The 20,270-nt window shown below is 41.7% G+C and overlaps 1 protein-coding gene across 1 annotated transcript in view; it reads left to right on the top strand.

Moving 5' to 3' along the window:
* Positions 1 to 1,002: 1,002 nt before the first annotated feature.
* Positions 1,003 to 20,270, top strand: part of LOC311057411 (uncharacterized protein) — a gene marked incomplete at its 5' end in the record, with an annotated part of 52,371 nt that continues 33,103 nt past the window's right edge. The window contains 4 exons of the mRNA XM_084074370.1: positions 1,003 to 1,063; positions 1,492 to 1,590; positions 11,032 to 11,286; positions 11,810 to 13,066. Coding sequence (XP_083930496.1) covers positions 1,003 to 1,063; positions 1,492 to 1,590; positions 11,032 to 11,286; positions 11,810 to 12,948 — 1,554 coding nt within the window. The 3' untranslated portion in view covers positions 12,949 to 13,066. The remainder of the gene's footprint in view (positions 1,064 to 1,491; positions 1,591 to 11,031; positions 11,287 to 11,809; positions 13,067 to 20,270) is intronic.

The raw sequence follows: 20,270 nt of genomic DNA, 5'->3' as shown, positions 1-20,270 counted from the left end.
CCAGCAGAGCCGAGTCATCTGCGAACAGGAACAGTTTGCAGTCGCAAGCTGAAGACATATCATTCACATATATCAGGAACAGTAGAGGTCCTAGTATACTTCCTTGAGGAACACCACAAGTCACTGGGAGGGGAGGGGACTGGGTGCCGTTTACTTCCACCACTTGCTCCCTCCCTTCCAGGTAGTCATCAAAACCTATTGCTTTGAGCTTATTGATCATAATTGGGTGATTGACGGTGTCAAAGGCCTTCTGGAGGTCCAGCTTGACCATGCCGCAATATTTGCCCTTGTCGACATCTTGTTTGATAGAGTCGTTAAAATACCCTCTCAAGGACCCAGCTGGGGGTCCCCGGAAGTCAGTTTGACAACCACTGTTCTAGACCCTTTTGTAAACAACTGTGCAGAGCCATGGGCTGTCCTTTCATGAGGAGGGGGGTGGGGGGACTAGGATAGGTGGGTGGTCATATAGGAGGAGGTGGAGGGACTGGGTCAGGTGGGTGGTACTAAGGTGCAAACCAGGTATACTTAATGAACTGGTGGGTGGAGCTACACATGAAAATATAGTTTTAACACTTATTGCACAATTTTTGGAAAAACATTCTTCCTCCTAATGCTGTATTAAAATGACTAATGGAGGACGGGCCTCTGATGTCACTCAGCCATAACCATATAAGTACATAAAATACCACCAAAGTGGTGGTGCCGGGGCGGCAGTGGCTCAGGGGTGGAGTGGCCGGATGGGTTCGATCCCGAGCTCCCCCAGAGTTAGTGTCGAAGTGTCCTTGAGCAAGACGCTGAACCTCTAATTGCTCCCGATGAGCAGGTTGGTGCCTTGCATGGGTTTCTCCGCCATCGGTGTATGAATGTGTGTGTGAATGGGTGAATGTGTTGCACAATCTATGTAAAGCGCTTTGGATAAAACCGATATATAAATGCACCATTTACCATGTATTCAATTCCTTCATTTCAGGCCAGTGTGTGGAGTCCAGACTGCAGGTGAAGATGAACTCTCCAGCCAGGGCTATCTCTATTAAACAGGAACCTGAAGACCACCCACACCTCGGTACGTTTCATGTGCTTACTCTTTCTTGAATGTTTTTTTTCTTTTTTCCTGTTCTGTTGTAGGGCTGTCACTATATCTAATTTTACTGAGAAATAATCATGACAAAATATATCATGACAATGATAATATCCTGATGATTAAACAAATTGCTCATTTTGTCTGGTTGCAGAAACATAAAAAACAGATTGGCTGCTTTCACCTTATTCATTTTAGACCATTATATGCATCGCAGGAGACACATTTTTCCTTGTGTAATCTTAAATTACGAATGATTCCTTCCCTTATATATGAATACTTTAATCTTTGCACCCAAGATTCATATGTTTGAGAGTTGGGCTTAGGCCTTTACCTTCTGCAAATATTACTGTTATTCTTGACACCACTAGATCTCCAGTTATTAAAGTCCTTATTCAATTCCTTCATTTCAGACCAGTGTGTGGAGTCCAGACTGCAGGTGAAGATGAACTCTCCAGACTCAGCCAGGGACATTTCTATTAAGCAGGAGGAACCTGAAGACCACCCAATCAGTAAGTTTCACATGCTCTTTCTTTCTGTAATTTGTTTATGTTCTGTTGTAGAACTGCAACAATATCTAATTTTCACTGTACAATAACCATTGCAGAAATATCTTGACAACTGATAATAATCATGCTGATATGTAGCTAATATCATTAAAAGATCTCTCAAAATTCATTGTTAACCTTGTTTGTCTCATTACCATAACCAAAAAGCACATCTCTTTTGCGCAAATGCAATACTAATAGAAAAACTGCACCATATAACTTCACATTGTACATAGTACATTCTATCTGAAGGGGAAAAATACTTCCTTGTTCAGCGTGCAGAAATTAGGCGCTGATCGTCAAAACGGTTTGTGAGATTCGTCCCAGACACACAGACAGACAGACTCACAGACCTATTTCTAGACGTACAGAGCCACGCTATAAAAGTATTTTACATAGATTTTAAACTACGACCCAACTTTCACCCGACATTTCAATCTTTTTAGCAGTCATGTTATTTTTCTGCTCCAACTAGATATCCTGCACATGGCTGTGTGTAAAGAGGAGAGGAGCCCCAGTCTGCTCCAGGAGGAACCAGATTCTCCACAGATTAAAGAGGAACTGGAGGAGCTACTTCAAAGACCAGAGGAGCCTGATGGGTCAATGTTGACATTACTAGCAGTGAAAAAAGGGGATGATGATGAAGACATCTCTTCACACTGTTTTGAAATTGAAGTTGAACTTGAATCTGACACTGAAGTCACTGAAAACAGTGATGATTGGGAGGAGACCAGTTGAGGTCAGTCAGTGTTAAAAACACAGGGATAGGACTTACATGGGTGTGGAAAACTGGGAGTTGGAATAAAAGAGGTCGATGAAAAATACAATTAAATCAGAAACATTAACAGGAAAGCCGTAATGCTCCTAAACAACGGACTTGTTTGATGTTGAAAGCTTTCAAGTTGTATGTGTACTCAACATTTTTAACCAGCCTCTCCCTTTCTCTCTTCTTCTCTCTCTCGCACCTCTGCCCCCCCCCCCCCCCTCCTCTCACCTCATCAGCCTGTCAGCATATCAACAGCTCTGCAACCAGCCAGAAACAAGGAGATGGACCTTATCACTGTAGATATTGTAACAAGTGTTTCAGTAAGTCATCTAACCTGGAAAAACACCTGTGCATTCACACTGTAGAAAAACCTTTCCACTGTAAACATTGTGACAAGAGTTTCAGTCAGTCAAGTTCCCTGAAGACACACCAGCGTATCCACACTGGAGAAAAACCTTTCCATTGTAAATATTGTGATAAGAGTTTCAATCAATCAGGTTCCATCAAGATACACCAGCGTATCCACACTGGAGAAAAACGTTTCCAATGTACACATTGTAACAAGAGTTTTAATCAGAAGGGGGGCCTGAAGACACACCAGCGTATCCACACTGGGGAAAAACCTTTCCACTGTAAACATTGTGACAAGAGTTTCAGTCATTCAGTTTCCCTGAAGACACACCAGCATGTTCACACTGGAGAAAAACCTTTCCACTGTAAATATTGTGACAAGAGTTTCAATACCTCAGATAACCTGAAGACACATGTGCGTATCCACACTGGAGAAAAACCTTTCCACTGTAAACATTGTGACAAGAGTTTCAGTCATTCAAGTTCCCTGAAGACACACCAGCGTATCCACACAGAAAAACCTTTCCACTGTAAACTGTGTAACATTAGTTTCACTAATTCAGATCACTTTAAAAGGCACCAGTGTATTCACAACATGGGGGGACAAAAACTTTCGGATATAAAGTAGCTCACTGGGAATATCAAATTAAACACCGGTGTTGGTAGGAAGGTGGATAGAAAAGCAGAAATGTTTTGTATATTCATACTGCTCCTGTCAACAAAAGCCTCTGTTAGGTTTGATTTTTTGGAAACATTTCGCAGCTCTTTTTTTTCTCAATCTAAATCCATTCATATTTATTTATTTTTTATAGCTAGAGGATGCAAATATAGTCTATGGTCAGACAATAAGAACTTGTCCGGGGCATGTTAGAAAACCGTCTGCCTATTCTGAATCTCATAACCTGAACAGGGCTCTAGACTGCCACCAAAATGAGTTTGCAAGTTAACATTTCACCTGATTGCATTTGTGCAAGTGCACGATTATTAGGTTGGTCTTTCACTGCTTCAGTTTTCTTGTGCGTTTACTGGAGTTTCATATGTTGATGAAATGTTCTTAAATTACAGTCCTTTTCTTCAAAGTGACTGGTGCGATACAACTTTATAAAGAGTCACGTCATTACAAGAAAATCACTGTTACACACAAGACAAACATTGATTTTCTGATCAAGTTTTTGAATTGGGTTGAAAAGCCTCACATGCGCATTTTGTACTTTTGATTTTATCAGGTAGTGGAGTGCGAGGATACAGTTCACACATGCAGACACAAACTGTTGACGGAATCGTGTGCAAAAAATGAAAGATAGACAAACTGACATGCGAGCCAATGTAATGTGCTGTTAGCTTGTAGCGAACTGTAGGGTCTTAGATGATGTCATTTGCAGGCACTGCAGACTCTCAGAGCCCTATTTTTTTGTCACTTTGACTCGCCGAGTCATAGGTCGTGGTCTGGCCTAAAAAAAACATTTTGAAATAATGAAATTAGCTTATCTACATTGATACATTTTGAGCTTGTAGATTGGTTATTTTGAATACCGCCCAACTCACTCCAAATCCAACTCACTCCATGAAGACTTAAGAAATATTTGCCCAACTCACTCCAGGGCTCGCCCAACTCACTCCAGGGCTCGGCCAACTCACTCCAGGACCAAAGACCAACTCCCTCCAGGACCATAGCCAACTCACTCCAGGACCAAACCCAACTCACTCCATGCAATGTCACCAGTGTAATATTGGTTCAATGTGTCAGTGGTGTAAAGTAACTAAGTACATTTACTTAAGTACTGTACTTAAGTACAATGTTGGGTATTTGTGCGTTATTTGAGTATTCCCAACTTCCAATGCTTTTACCTCTACTCCACTACATATTGGATCCAAATATTGTTTTTTTACTCCACTAAATGTATTTGTTTTACTAGTTGCTTTGCAGCTATAAATTATAATATTATAAAACATGCATTAAACACTTTAGCCCAGTGTTCGTGTGTGTGTGTGTGTGTGTGTGTGTGTGTGTGTGTGTGTGTGTGTGTGTGTGTGTGTGTGTGTGTGTGTGTGTGTGTGTGTGTGTGTGTGTGTGTGTGTGTGTGTGTGTGTGTGTGTGTGTGTGTGTGTGTGTGTGTGTGTGTGTGTGTGTGTTGAATCGGTGGAGACTCTTACATTCTAACCCTAACCCTAAACCCTAACCCTAACCCTAACCTGGGTGGAGGGTGATTATGCGGGTGAACTCAGTGGAGGAGGGCCATTAGGTGTAAGCAGTGGGGTGGAGTGAGTGGAGTGCCAAAGTGTTAACAGTCCAGGGCCATAGATACTGTTAAGGCTCAATAATAGCCTAACAAGACGGGGGCCAGCGAGCCCCCCCCCTTAAGTTGTTTTGTAGAGACTGTTTTGTAGAGACAGTATTTAAAACTTTAACCAAGCCTAAAACAGAATAGAGTTAAAAGTAACAAATTCCTCAATATTGTACTTAATTCCTCAATATTGTACTCAATAATAATTTTTGGAGTGAGTTGGCCAAGTGTGTGGAGTGAGTTGGGCAAGTGTGTGGAGTGAGTTGGGCAAGTGTGTGGAGTGAGATGTCTGGAGTGAGTTGGGCGCGATTTGGAGTGAGTTGGATTTGGAGTGAGTTGGGCGGTTACCGTTATTTTAACTATTTTTAAATGTTTTTTAAAATGAAATAATATAAGATTGGCATCATAAGGGACATGGTGGTGCGCAAGAATTGGCCCTCAGACTTAAAGGGACAGTACTGCACCAGTTCTACCAGTGGAAAAGTTAGTATGGAGTCATGTCTGATCCGAAATGACTACTGATTTGATTGGTTCAGTTTCTGCCATATTGCATTTACCTGTCCATGCTTCAAATGACTGTTAAACATTGTTGAAACCTGGAACCTTATTTTAATCTACAATTAAATATAATGAATTAATTATTGATGTAATATAGATAATACATATGTTCTGTTGTGTTTTACACATGACCAACAGGCAATGGATTTGAGAAGTATTTGTATTTATTATTATTATTATTATTTTTAATTTGTGAGAGAAATGTATGCACTTCACCACTGGCAACGGTACCCCCTAGACAGAGCCAAGAGGAATTTGGATGGGACAAGTAGATTAAAGAAGTACTTTTAGGAAAAAGAAAGACCTTCATGTCCGACTCACAGTCCTATGAAATAATTGTTGTTATTCACTATAAATGGCTAACTATATACAGCATATGGTACAACAGTTTTTTTCTTGCTGTGTTTCATTACACCCAATGGAAGGCACAATTTCAGTTATTTTACTTATTAAATATCGGTTAACTTAGGGGAGAAAATTCATGTATTTTTATGAATTATGCCAGTATTCTTTTTTTTTTTTTTACAATTAATGTTATGGATATGATCACTGTTACGTTGTATTACATTATTAGAGTGTTATTTGATATTAAATTAAAGCCTATGCAAAGCACTATAGCGCGCACACACACACACACACACACACACACACTAACTATAGAAGAACGGAACACAGAGCAAGTAATTCAATTCAATTCAATTTTATTAAAGTGTCAAATCACAACAAGTTGTCTCAAGACACACATGTAGAGAAGAGACCCGACAGTCCCACCCTGAGAAAGCAATTTTGTGACAGTGGCAACGAAAAACTACAAACTAAACTAAACAGGAAGGAACAAGTAGATGCATCCTCAGAAGTATATACATTTATTAATATACCAATGGAGCCAGGTCTGCAGACAGGACTGATAAAATAGGATTGTGGGTCTGCTTTTATAACTACTTTTGGCCCTACACCAGTTAATCAATCAGTTAGAGGTTAAGTAAGTGTCTTTTCAGGGACACTTTGACACATTGCTGAAGCCTGAAATCAGACCTCTGGCTTCCCAGTCAGGCTCTCTAACCATTCAGCTATGGCCGGCCCTAATGTGTACAATGACATGACTATAATAGAGATAAACAGGGATTACATTATTGATAATTAAATAACATGTATTAATTTGATTAACTGCTACACTCCTAGATTTTACATTTTAACCACTAAACATATTTTACAGTTTGGCTATTCAAAAATAGCAGATCTACAAGCTCATAGCGTGGCACCGAGTGCCACGCTATGAGCTTGTAGATCTGCTATTTTTGAAAGATCGTGAAAACTTTCGGGGGTCCTTGACATGAAAAGGTTCGAGAACCATTTGTCTACAGGTCAGGAAGGTCACATAGTACTGTTACTATAATGAACAATGGACAGTACCCGAGACCAACAGTAGGGAGCAGCAATACACCAACTGGCGTCTAGACAGTGTTCGTCAGAAGAAGAACATACCCACAATGCAGTAGTGAAAACAACATGGTGTGTTGACTGACTGTTGTCGACACTTTAAAATACCATAGATTTATATAAAAGTAAAATACAAAGAAAAGTAAAACGTGTCGTTTCTAAACAGTGTCGTCGTTAAGCAGCAGGAGGACGTTTGTTAGCAGCTCAACCACTGAAACACAGCAGGTAAAGATCAACTCATTATGTTGGCTTTCATCTATTTATCTAATCTATTTTAGACCCATTTAGAACCTCTCCTTCCGCTATGTAGCTCCGAGATGAGGTCCTACGTGGCCCGGTGCCGTTTTAGCAGGACATTGTCGCACATTTTCCACTTTACATGTTTCTTACACCTTTCTGCACATCGTATCCAAAAAGTATAGCTTTTCTGAAATGCTCTCAGATGTTTTAAGTTCTAGCGCACAATAAAATCTATCCAACGAGTTGAAAAAAATATTTAATTCGCCTCTGTCCTCATCCGGTTACATGTTGTTAAGACATACCCGGAAGTTGTGCCCGTAGAGATAACATTACTGATTCCCCTACTGGTCAAATGTTGAATTGCATCTTCTAATGCATAATATTATGGAACCGGCTGAGTAGAGAAGCGATTTAAACACTTTTTTCAACTTGTTGGATAGGTTTTATTGTACGTTAAAATTTCAAACATCTGAGAGCATTTCAGAAAACCTTTACTTTTTGGATACGATGTGAAGAAAGGCCCTTTCTTCACATCGTATCCAAAAAGTAAAGGTTTTCTCGGAGCTATGTTTCATCTATTTATAACATTTAAGATGAACGAATCACGTTTTGTTTCATCTATTTGTCTTTATTAACTCATAATTTAAGTTGGAACATAAATCTAATTACTCTTAGCTGTTAGCTTGTTATAAAGTGATCACCTTTTGTACATATTTTTCACTCTTCATACCAGTAACCTGTAAACTGTTTGTATGACATTCTATAGTAGTGTGTATATCTGTCTGTCTCGTATATGTCATCATGATTTGTGTGCGTGGGGAACTCATTTGAAACAAGCTCAGTGCTTTTATGAGTCTTCCAGTTTAGTAGACCTCGTATTGTGAATTTGTACTTCCATGTACTGTTGTTCTCATGTCTTACTAAATAAAATACATCAATCAATCAATAAACACAAACAATAGCTCCATAGCAGCAGCAATAGCCCCGAAACATGACTGTCATATCATGACAGTCATGGAGCTACTTGTTCCTGTTTTTGTTTTTGTTATGTTCACATTTACAACCATTACATCTACATAAACGTTCAGATTTCAAATATAAAGTGCTGACCCCAAAGCCACGGATGTTACAAGTTAAAGCTTCTGGGTCTAAGTACCCTTATCTTCCGTATTGTTCAATAAAGAGCTTTTTAATCAGATCGCCGGCCATTTTCTCCGAATTTTCTCGATGATTTCAACTGCACGCCCCTGTCGATTGGGAGGTGTATTGCACTCTGATACGTTATAATTCTTTTTTTTTTTTTTTTGAGAAAATGACCGCGGATCGGATTAAAATGCTTTTTATTGAACAATACGGAAGATGAGGGTACTTAGACCTGGGCTTTTAAACTGGTTACATCCGTGGCCGGGGGGTTAGCACTTTATATTTGAAAATCTGAACATCAATGTAGATGTGGCCATAGCTGAGTGGTTAGTGAGCCCGACTAGGGAGCCAGAGGCCCTGGTTGCCCCAGGTTCGATTCCAGGTCAGGCCAGCATATGTGTCGATGAAATGAAATTTAACCTTAACCCCTAATTGCTCACAGGTTCTCATTGGAAACAAGACCGCAAGGACTTTCATGAACAACCTTTTAAAAGGAATTATCCTTATCCTTATGTACTGGTTGTCAATGTAAGATTTTCAAAAAACAAGTAGCATCATGACGCTTGTGACGCTTGTTCATGTGAACCATGGCTACAGCAAGACATTGTTGTGTTTTATGTTGTTGTTGACGTCACTATTATCATTGCAACCCTATAGTTACATCAGTGTCTTATAGCATTACAGTGGTTAATCTCCATATAACTTAAGCAACATTTGTGTGCATGGGGATCTCATCTTAAACAAGCTTAGTGCTTAATGAGTTTTCCAGCTTAGTAGACCTTGTATTGTGAATTTGTACTTCCATGTACTGTTATGTACTGTCATGTACTGTTCTCATGTCTTACTAAATAAAGTACATCAATCAATCAAACAAGGTGTAAACGTATGTAAACCATTAGGAGGATCTTTACTCTGTCCACAGTAATTTGACAGTTCATTTGACTGTCAAGTGAAGTTAGAGCTCCATGTCTTCATGCACCAGACATTGAATCCTTAGTTACCAACTAAACATTTGTCATGTTGTAGTAGTGTGTCAGGCCTAGAATGACCATCCAGGTAAACCGCCAACACTATGACTCAGACATATTGGTCGGATGGGAAGTGTGACGTAGGTGTAAGTGGCCTGAATCTCTAGTATAATAATAATAATAATACCCAGCAATGACTATGTTTTAGGGGGAAAAGAACCATGGAATCCCATCTTTAAAGTCCTTATTCAATTCCTTCATTTCAGGCCAGTGTGTGGAGTCCAGACTGCAGGTGAAGATGAACTCTACAGACTCAGCCAGGGCTATCTCTATTAAACAGGAACCTGAAGACCACCCACACCTCGTGCGATTCATGTGCTCACTCTTTCTTGAATGTTTCTATTTAATTTTTGAGCGGTGTAGCCGCTCCCATAAGTGGGGTACTGGGGTTGCGACCCATGACCCATCCGTTGTGAAAATGTGTCTTTCCCTGTACTGTGATTGGCTGATGAGTATTCAGACCACTCTGTGATTGGCTAGCGAGACGCATGATGAAATTCATAACCTATAAATATCACCACGCACTTCAAAAAAACATTTTTTTAAAGTGAGCTTCCATCACCGTGATGACCTTAAATAACACCGCTCACTTCACACTGGGTGTGATTTTTTTCTATTATGTTGTAGGGCTGTCACTATATCTAATTTTACTGAGAAATAATCATGACAAATTATATAATGACAATGATAATATCCTAATGATTAAACAAATTGCTCATTCTGTCTGGTTGCAGACACATACAAAACAAATAGAAGTGCAACAATATCTAATTTTCACTGTACAATAACCATTGCAAAAAACATTTTGACACTGATAGTAATCATGCTGATATTTAGCTATCATTAAAATATCTCTAAAAATTCATTGTTAACCTTGTTTGTCTCATTACCATAACCGAAAAGCACATATCTTTTGCCCAAATGCAATACTAAAGAAAAACTGCACCATATAACTTCACATTGTACACATTCTATCTGAATTGGAAAAATGCTTCCTTGATCAGACCTACAGAGCCACGCTATAAAAAGTATTTTACATAGATTTTAAACTACGACCCAACTTTTACCTGACATTTCAAGCTTTCATGTGTGGAGATGTTTCTGTTTCATGATGTCATGCACTTAACAGCATTAACACTAGTAAATTAACGCTGAAGGGGTCCCTGTGTACATTTTCTATCTGTAGTATGTGTACAAATTGGGTCCCTGGGCAGCAGGCTGGGAAGGGGGAAAAACACACGCTTTGTGTTTTTCACAGCTTGATTATAAATAATCAACTTTTTCTGCCATGAAATAGACACATATAAAACTTTATTAGAATTGTCTACGGTTTCCATATGTTTAGTGATTGACAGTTTGAAGAGGCGATAAGTTGAACATGCAAATTAACTCTTTTGTCTCATCACAACACCCAGCAACCAAAATGACGCGATTCAAGTGACTAGAAAGATTATTTATTTATTTGTCTTTCAGTGGGAATGCACCTTAAGTAGGTGATACCTCCTTTTGTATGTGGAACATAGAGGATGGAAATGTTTATTTACACTTCAGGAATCCAGTGTTCACTATCATGTTATGTTTCTGCTCCAACTAGACATCCTGCACATGGCTGTGTGTAAAGAGGAGAGGAGCCCCAGTCTGCTCCAGGAGGAACCAGAGCCTCCACACATTAAAGAGGAACAGGAGGAGTTACTTCAAAGACCAGAGGAGCCTGATGGCTCAATGTTGACATTACTAGCAGTGAAAAGTGAAGATGATGATGAAGACATCTCTTCACACTGTTCTGAAATTGAAGTTGAGCTTGAATCTGACACTGAAGACAGTGATGATTGGGAGGAGACCAGTGGAGGTCAGTCAGTGTTAAACACAGGAACAGGACTTACATGGGTAGGGAAAACTGGGAGGTGGAGTAAAAGAGGTCGATGAAAAATACAATTAAATCAGACATTTTAACTCATTGAGTGCTATTTACTTGTTTTTCGTGTTTTACCGCTATGGCGCAACGTGCCAATGACGTGTTTGACGTGTTTTTGAAAAAAATGTAAAAAATATTTATACATTTTTTGGAAAAATACGTTCAGAATCCAAGATTTCATCATTTGAAGATTTGCTGCTCCATTCACTTCTTGTTTAACTTTTTACTGAAAAATGCTGTATCTCGGCTCCTTTTTTTTTTTTTTTTTTACTATGTGTTTTTGGCTGGCACAGTATGCCATTATTTTTATATTTTATTGGCACTGAATAAGTACAGGGAAGCTAAACAACGGACTTGTTTGATGATGGAAGCTTTCAAGTTGTATGTGTACTCTACCATTTTTAACCTGCCATCTCCACTTCTGTCTCCCCCCCCCCCCCCCCCCCCTCTGTCGCAGGAGTGAGGTTCCAGTCTTCCCAAACTCAGTTCTTCTCCTGTTCTGAGTGTTCATACTCCTTCACATCTCAGGTCTTCCTCCATAAACACATCAGGAGTAAACACAACGACCTCTACTGCCAAATGCTGAGGAATGGAGAGATCACCTCATCAGCCTGTCAGCAAATCACCAGCTCTACAACCAGCCAGGAACAAGGAGACACTGATCAACCAGGATCTTCCAGTCATCAACAGTTTACCAAGACTTTAACTCAACCAGATGGAGAAACACCTTTCCAATGTAAATATTATTATTTAACCCACCCGCTTATCCACACCGGAGAAAAACCTTTCCACTGTATGCACTGTAACAAGAGTTTTTCTCAGTTGGGTAACCTGAAGGCACACCAGCGTATCCACACTGGAGAAAAACCTTTCCACTGTAAACATTGTGACAAGAGTTTCAGTCATTCAGGTTCCCTGAAGACACACCAGCGTATCCACACTGGAGAAAAACCTTTCCACTGTAAACATTGTGACAAGAGTTTCAGTCAGTCAGGTCTCCTGAAGACACACCAGCATGTTCACACTGGAGAAAAACCTTTCCACTGTAAATATTGTGACAAGAGTTTCACTACCTTAGATTCCATGAAGACACACGAGCGTATCCACACCGGAGAAAAACCTTTCCACTGTAAACATTGTGACAAGAGTTTCAGTGAGTTAGGTTCCTTGAAGACACACGAGCGTATACACACCGGAGAAAAACCTTTCCACTGTACGCACTGTAACAAGATATTTAATCAGACGGGTGAGCTGAAGACACACCAGCGTATCCACACTGGGGAAAAACCTTTCCACTGTAAACATTGTAACAAGAGTTTCAATAGCTCATGTAACCTGAAGAGACACCAGCGTATCCACACCGGAGAAAAACCTTTCCAGTGTACTCACTGTAACAAAAGTTTTAATCAGTCGGGTGACCTGAAGGTACACCAGCGTATCCACAGCGGAGAAAAACCTTTCCACTGTAAACATTGTGACAAGTGTTTCAGTAGGTCAGGTTCCCTGAAGGAACACCTGCGTGTCCACACTGGAGAAAAACCTTTCCACTGTAAACGTAAAGACGAGAGTTTCGGTTGTTTTAGTAATCTAAAATGACACCAGTTTATTCACAACAAGGGAAACAAATGTTCAGCTATAAATTAGCTCACTGGGAGGATCAAATTAAACACCTGTATGTTGGTAGGCAGGTGGATAGAAAAGCAGAAATATTATTGTCTCCGCCAGGAGAGTTTGTTTTCACTTTCCGTCTGCCAAGCAAACATTGGTCAAGCCTCACGTGACACTTGACAATACGGTGAAATAGTGTGATCTGATTGGCTAGTGACATATAACGGGCTATAAATACATGTGTCACTTTGAAAGAGTCTTTGCCTCTTTCAAAGTGAGGTAAGACAGGAATAATCACGAAATGGCTGAGAAATGGCGGATACTGTAACAATTGGATAGGACACTTACACAGACAGGACAGATAGGACACTTACACAGACAGGACGGATAGGACACTTACATAGACAGGACGGATAGGACACTTATACAGACAGGAAGGATAGGACACTTATACAGACAGGACGGATAGGACACTTATACAGACAGGACGGATAGGACAGTTATACAGACGGATAGGACACTTGTGTCATGTTACTATGACACAGTAATATGTTCTATTTTTTGTAAGAATTAGAACATAAGAATTAGAACATTCCCAACATTATTGTTGTTATTATTGTCTCCGCCAGGAGACATTGTTTTCACTTTCCGCCAGGAGACATAACATTGGTCAAGCCTCACGTGACACGTGACAATACGGTGAAATAGTGTGATCTGATTGGGTAGTGACGTATAGCGGCCTATAAATACATGTGTCACTTTGAAAGAGGCTAAGACTCTTTTTTTTTTAGTAAGGTAAGACAGGAATAATCACGAAATGGCTGAGAAATGGCGGATGCTGTAACAATTGGATAGGACACTTACACAGACAGGACAGATAGGACACTTACACAGACAGGACGGATAGGACACTTACATAGACAGGAGTGATAGGACACTTACACAGACAGGACGGATAGGACACTTACATAGACAGGACGGATAGGACACTTATACAGACAGGACGGATAGGACACTTATACAGACAGGACGGATAGGACACTTATACAGACAGGACGGATAGGACACTTATACAGACAGGACGGATAGGACAGTTATACAGACGGATAGGACACTTGTGTCATGTTACTATGACACAGTAACATGTTCTATTTTTTGTAAGAATTAGAACATTCCCAACATTCCCAACACAAGTCTGCTGGCGGAGACTTGTGCTCCGAGGAGCACTTTTTCTAGTTACTATTCTTACTTAGAGGCCTCCCTTAACACTCGTCTCTTTTTTCACTTTTAAATCCTTCTGTTGGAGCCAAAATGCCTTTTTTGTTTATTTTGTTTTATTTTGACTCTCTGTGCAGAGGTGTGTCATTGTGAGTCACCATGGCAACCACAGGAGAGGTGTGGCATTGTCTGTCACCATGGGAACCACCACAGGGGGTGGTTACCCATTTATACTTGGCCTTGGTTGACGATCCCCAGGTGTGGAAGGGGAAAAGGCCAAACAGTTTTTGACCGTGAAACGTGAACATGTCGCCACGCTGGTCGGCGTTCAGTGTTATTGGTTGGAGTGATGTATAACAAGATATGTTAAATAAATGGATTGACATATCCGACAGAATACAAACTCTCTGGACATTGAATTCATGGTCATGGTGCACGCGTCTAACTAAAAAGCAACACAGTTGCCCCTCGCCCTCGCAGTGTATAGCTACAGGTAAAGGCTCTACATTAAGTCAAAAACTGGCTCTTTATTTTGAAATGGACAATTGAAACTTTTGTTTATTTATTGGAAAACCTCGGGATTCAACGGCTGATCAGTGGGACAGCATTATACCCTGAGGATTTATAGACAATTGTTTGATGCACCCGTTTCGCTTTGAATTGCGGAACAAAGGACAATTAGGACCAGGACACGTCGGCGCTTGAGCACGGCTTTCGGCGACGGAGAATCGCACGGCCGGGCGGCCTCGCAGCGGGTGGACCAGGAGGACCCGGTGCTGCTCGCGACGCGGCGTTTGGACAAGGAGCTGCTCTGCACCAAAGGAGTTGATCGAGCAGCGCTCGGACGAGCGGCCTGCACCGTTTGGAGTTGATCGTCCGTATTGGACGGACAAGGAGCTGCTCTGCACGTTTGGAGTTGATCGTCCGTATTGGACGGACAAGGAGCTGCTCTGCACGTTTGGAGTTGATCGAGCAGCGCTCGGACGAGCGGCCTGCACCGAAGGAGTTGATCGCGGCGAGCCGCACCGTTCGTTTGAACGGAGAAAGAGCGGCCCTGCACCGAAGGAGTTGATTGAATAGCGCTCGGACAAAGAGCGCTGTTTGAAGACTTTTTCGAAGTTTAACAAAGACAAACGGACAACAGGTATGTAGCGCGCTACCATGGTTACCATATATGGCCATATATAAAAAACAATGTGTGCACACAAGGTCCTTTGAAAAAAGAAAAGAGACAAATCCAATGCATTGGTGGTTCATGTTTTTGCAACCCGTTCGTGGGTGTGTTGTGTTCTGTCTATTAAGGTTCTGACTGTGATGATTAACTGTGGGTTTTTTCTGTGATTTAACCAAAAGTACGGTTTCATATTTTGTGGGTCTTGTATTGCTGAAATGGATTCTGATAAAGATGTTCAGAGTCAAGATGAGCCCGCCGTGGCGGAAACTCATTCAAATGGTGATGCATATCAAAGTCAAATGGTTGAACTTGAATCCGCACAGGTTAAACAGACTGAGGAGCAGTCACAGCCCACAGTGGCTGAAAAACAGTCCAAGGTGGACACAGGCCAAATCATGCACAATGTTGAAGCCGAATCACAAATGGTCACAAAACGCAAAAGCATAATGACACCAAAAGCACTAATGGATAAACTCGACACTTTACAAAAGGAGAGAAAATCTAAATTAAACAAGGCAGCTACCTTGCAAAAAACGATTTTGGAGTTAAAGAAAACTGGATGCAAACAGGAGGTGCAAAGCACATTTATGAAATATCTCCACATATGCAAGGAAGCAAAAGAGGCTCAGGAGGCTCTGTTGCCATTAATGCCTCCTGAAGAACAGGAAAAGCACGACATATGGTTCAAGGCCAAATTGATCAATGTCAATGAGTTTATTGATGAGGTGAATGCATGGACAAAAATTCCCAAAATTGTGGAAAGTGGTGTTGAGGAGGAGGAGGTGGATGACGTGGAAAATCTCATAAATCCAAATGACAGCATTTCAAATGTGGAAAGTAGAGCTCGCAAAAGCCACACAAGGTCTGGGACCAGCAGGTCCAGCAGATCTTCAACATCTTCAGCTCGCCTACAGGCAGAGGCAGAGAGAGCTGCACTTGTAATTCGGGCTGCTGCATTAAAGGAGAAGCACGCTCTAGAAGAACAGGAAGAAATGTTGAAAAAGAAAAAGGAAACAATGGAGCTTGATGCAGAACTGGCAGCTACCAATGCAAAACTAGCAATATTACAATCCCCCTGTCACCAAGCTCGTTCACTCATACATTCAGATGGAATGGACTCCTACTATAGGAAAGGAACAAGGCCAAAGGAACCCACAGTCACACTCAATCCCCATGCCAAAGAGTACAAAGCATCCTCACAGCAACAACCACCAGTACCACAACCACCAGTACCACAGCCACAACCATCAGTACCACAGCAGCAACCACTACCACAGCGACAACAACCAGTACCACAGCAAACATATGAACAGCAATCATATGTGCAACAACCATCACTATGGCAATCACAAGCTAGGCAACAACCAACCATTCAACAACCTTCATTTTGGCAAAGCCAACAAGCTATACTGCTACAGCCACCACCCATTCATAGACAACATGTGTCTTGGGACACAGCACAGGACAATAGCCAGGACAATGCAACGTACATGGACCCTCCTGTGCAGCTAACAACGGCAACTGTAATCTCACCTCAAAGCAATGAAACCCCAACTGTATGCAACCTATTAAAACAACAAAATGAAATAACAGCACTGCTAGTGGAGCAGCAAACCACTCACTTACTGCCACCCAGAGAGATCCCATGTTTTGACGGAGATCCTCTGCAATACAGAACATTTGTCAGAGCCTTTGTTCATTGTGTGGAGAAAAACACTAGAAACATAGGTGATTGTTTGTACTTTTTGGAGAAGTACACAAAGGGTCAGCCCAAGGAGCTTGTGCGAAGCTGTCAGCACATGGCTCCAGACAGAGGTTACGAAATGGCAAAACATCTCCTTGAAGAACACTTCGGTGATGAATACAAAATTACAGCAGCTTATATGGAAAAGATGCTCAACTGGCCGCTAGTAAAGACTGAAGACGTAAAATCTCTTCAAGCCTATTCTCTTTTCCTCCGCGAGTGCTGCAACGCGATGGAAAATATACAGTACTTGAGGGAACTCGACTTGCCAGCGAACATGAAATTATTGATTTCAAAGCTTCCATACAAGCTCAGAGAGAAGTGGAGAGTCTCTGCAATCTCTATAGTGGAAAGACACCGTCGCAGACCCCAATTCATTGATATTGTCACCTTCATCGAGCGACAGCTCAAGATTGTGTCAGACCCAGTCTTTGGGGACATTCAACATACACCACCAAGTACAGGAAGTAAACCGAACATGAACAGAATGAAGTCACAAATCAAACCCAAATTCAAAGGTGACAGTTTTGCAACCACGGTTACTACCAACGAAGCCCCTGCAGTGGAAGACCAGGCAAGATCTAAACACGTTCCAAAGCAAAGTAATGCATCTGCTCACAACAACAACACTTGTATATGCTGCTCTAAAACTCACCCTCTGGACCAATGCCCTCAGATGGAGGAGAAGACCCACAGGGACAAGATAACTTTTATAAGACAAAAAGGAATCTGTTTTGGCTGCCTTCGTATTGGACATCTTAGCAGGAATTGCGAGAAGCGCTTGACCTGCAAGGTATGCAACCAAAACCATCCCACCGTTCTTCATATTGATCAGAAGGAGAGAGCAAGCAACACAAATACAAACCAGACAAGGAAACCTTTGGTGAGCAACGCACAGATCTCATTGCAAACATGTGGACAAACGGGGGCCGGAAGCAGCAACGGCACTCTGTCAATCTTGCCTGTACAGGTGAAGTCCCGCAAGGGAGACAAAATCATTACAACTTATGCATTTCTAGATCCTGGCAGCACCGACACCTTTTGTTCGGAAACCCTAATGAGAAGGCTGAACCTTAATGGAAGGAAAGCACAGATCAGTTTACTCACCATGGGCCCGAAAACATCAGTGTCCAGCTACATGCTGACAGACTTGGAAATCTCCAGCCTTACTGGCAAACAGTTTTATGACCTGCCCAAGGTCTACACTCAGAAGAAGATGCCAGTAACCACAAGGAACATCATTACAGAAGAGGAGTTGGCTAAGTGGCCATACTTGGAAGGGGTTGTCCTTCCTCGCATTCAAGCTGGTGTGGAGTTATTGATAGGCACCAATGCCTCCAAAATGCTTGAACCATGGGAAGTGGTTAACAGTCGTGGCAGTGGGCCATATGCCATTAAGACCCTATTGGGGTGGGTAATTAATGGGCCCCTTTCAGGCTACAGTGAGGAGCGGAGTAAGAGTGGCTACCCCGCTGCTACTGTTAACAGGATCTCCATAACGAAGCTGGAGGAGTTGCTGAACAATCAGTACAACCATGATTTTAATGAAAGGTCATCAGAAGACAAAGAGGAAATGTCAAGGGATGATATGAAGTTCATGGAAATCATGGCTGATTCATGCAAGCTTCAAGATGGACATTACACCTTGGATCTTCCCTTTAAAAAGAAGGACGTCTCTCTGCCAAACAATCAGAGTGTTGCTAGGCAACGCATACTTGGACTGAAAAGGAGGTTTGGGAGAGATGAGAAGTTCCACAGAGAGTACACCAACTTTCTCGGTGATGTAATCAGTAAAGGATATGCTGAACGTGTACCTGAACATCAAGTGGAACGTTCAGATGGAAAAGTATGGTACATTCCACACCATGGAGTGTACCATCCCAAGAAAGGAACTCTGCGTGTCGTATTTGACTGTGGAGCAGAGTACAGAGGAAAATCTCTCAACAAGGAGCTTCTACAAGGCCCTTACCTCACCAGCAGTCTGTTAGGAGTCCTCACACGATTCCGGCAAGAACCTGTAGCCTTAATGACTGATGTTAAAGCAATGTTCCATCAAGTCAATGTGGCACAGAAGGACAGAGATTTTCTTCGGTTCTTGTGGTGGCCTGACGGCGACGTAGCCCAAGAACTAGTAGAATATAGGATGACTGTGCATCTGTTCGGGGCAGTGTCTTCTCCTAGCTGTGCTTGTCATGCACTCCGAAAGACAGCAGAAGATAACAACACCAGTTTCCCTGCTGATGTAATTGACACAGTCAACAGAAACTTCTACATGGACGACTGTCTTAAGAGCTTGCCATCGGAAGAGGAGGCTGTGAAAATGGTCAAAGATTTGACTGTTATTTGTCAAAAAGGAGGCTTCCATTTGACAAAATGGATTAGCAACAATCGTGGAGTGTTGCTATCCATTCCAGAGGAAGAACGATCCAAGATTCTGCATGAATTGGATTTGGACAGAGACCAACTGCCAGTCGAGAGAGCCCTTGGACTTCATTGGTGTGTTGAGACAGACACTTTTAAGTTCAAGTTAGCACTCAAAGAACAGCCTCATACTCGACGTGGGATTCTATCTATGGTCAGCTCAATCTATGATCCTTTAGGATTTCTTGCCCCACTCACTCTTCCAGCCAAGCTCATACTGCAAGATATGTGTCGGAGGAACTATGGATGGGATGATCAAATTCACCCAATTCTCCAACAGCAGTGGACGAAGTGGTTGAGAGACCTGGAAGGAGTGATGGCATTCAAGGTTGAAAGGTGCCTCAAGCCGGCAGATTTTGGAGAATCCATCTGTGGACAGTTACATCACTTCTCTGATGCCAGCGAAAGTGGATATGGCACTGTGACCTATCTGAAGATATGGAACAACAGCAACAGGTGTCATGTCTCTTTCATGCTAGGCAAAGCCAGAGTTGCCCCACTAAAGCAAATCACCATTCCACGCTTGGAACTCACTGCTGCTGCTCTTGCTGTTCGTGTGGACACCATGCTCAGAGGAGAAATTCAGTTTTGCCTGGAGAAATCTTGTTTCTGGACTGACAGCACTTCAGTTTTAAAATACATCAGAAACGAAGATAGGAGATTTCACACTTTTGTGGCAAACAGGATTTCTGCCATCCGAAGAGCATCTGATGTCACACAGTGGAGGTACATTCATACTACCCAGAATCCTGC

The sequence above is a fragment of the Gymnoscopelus microlampas genome, assembly GCF_963454915.1.
Source record: "Gymnoscopelus microlampas genome assembly, chromosome: 12".
Classification (NCBI taxonomy): domain Eukaryota; kingdom Metazoa; phylum Chordata; class Actinopteri; order Myctophiformes; family Myctophidae; genus Gymnoscopelus; species Gymnoscopelus microlampas.
Note: the sequence above shows the minus strand (reverse complement) of the source record. Positions and strands in the feature narration are given on the sequence as shown.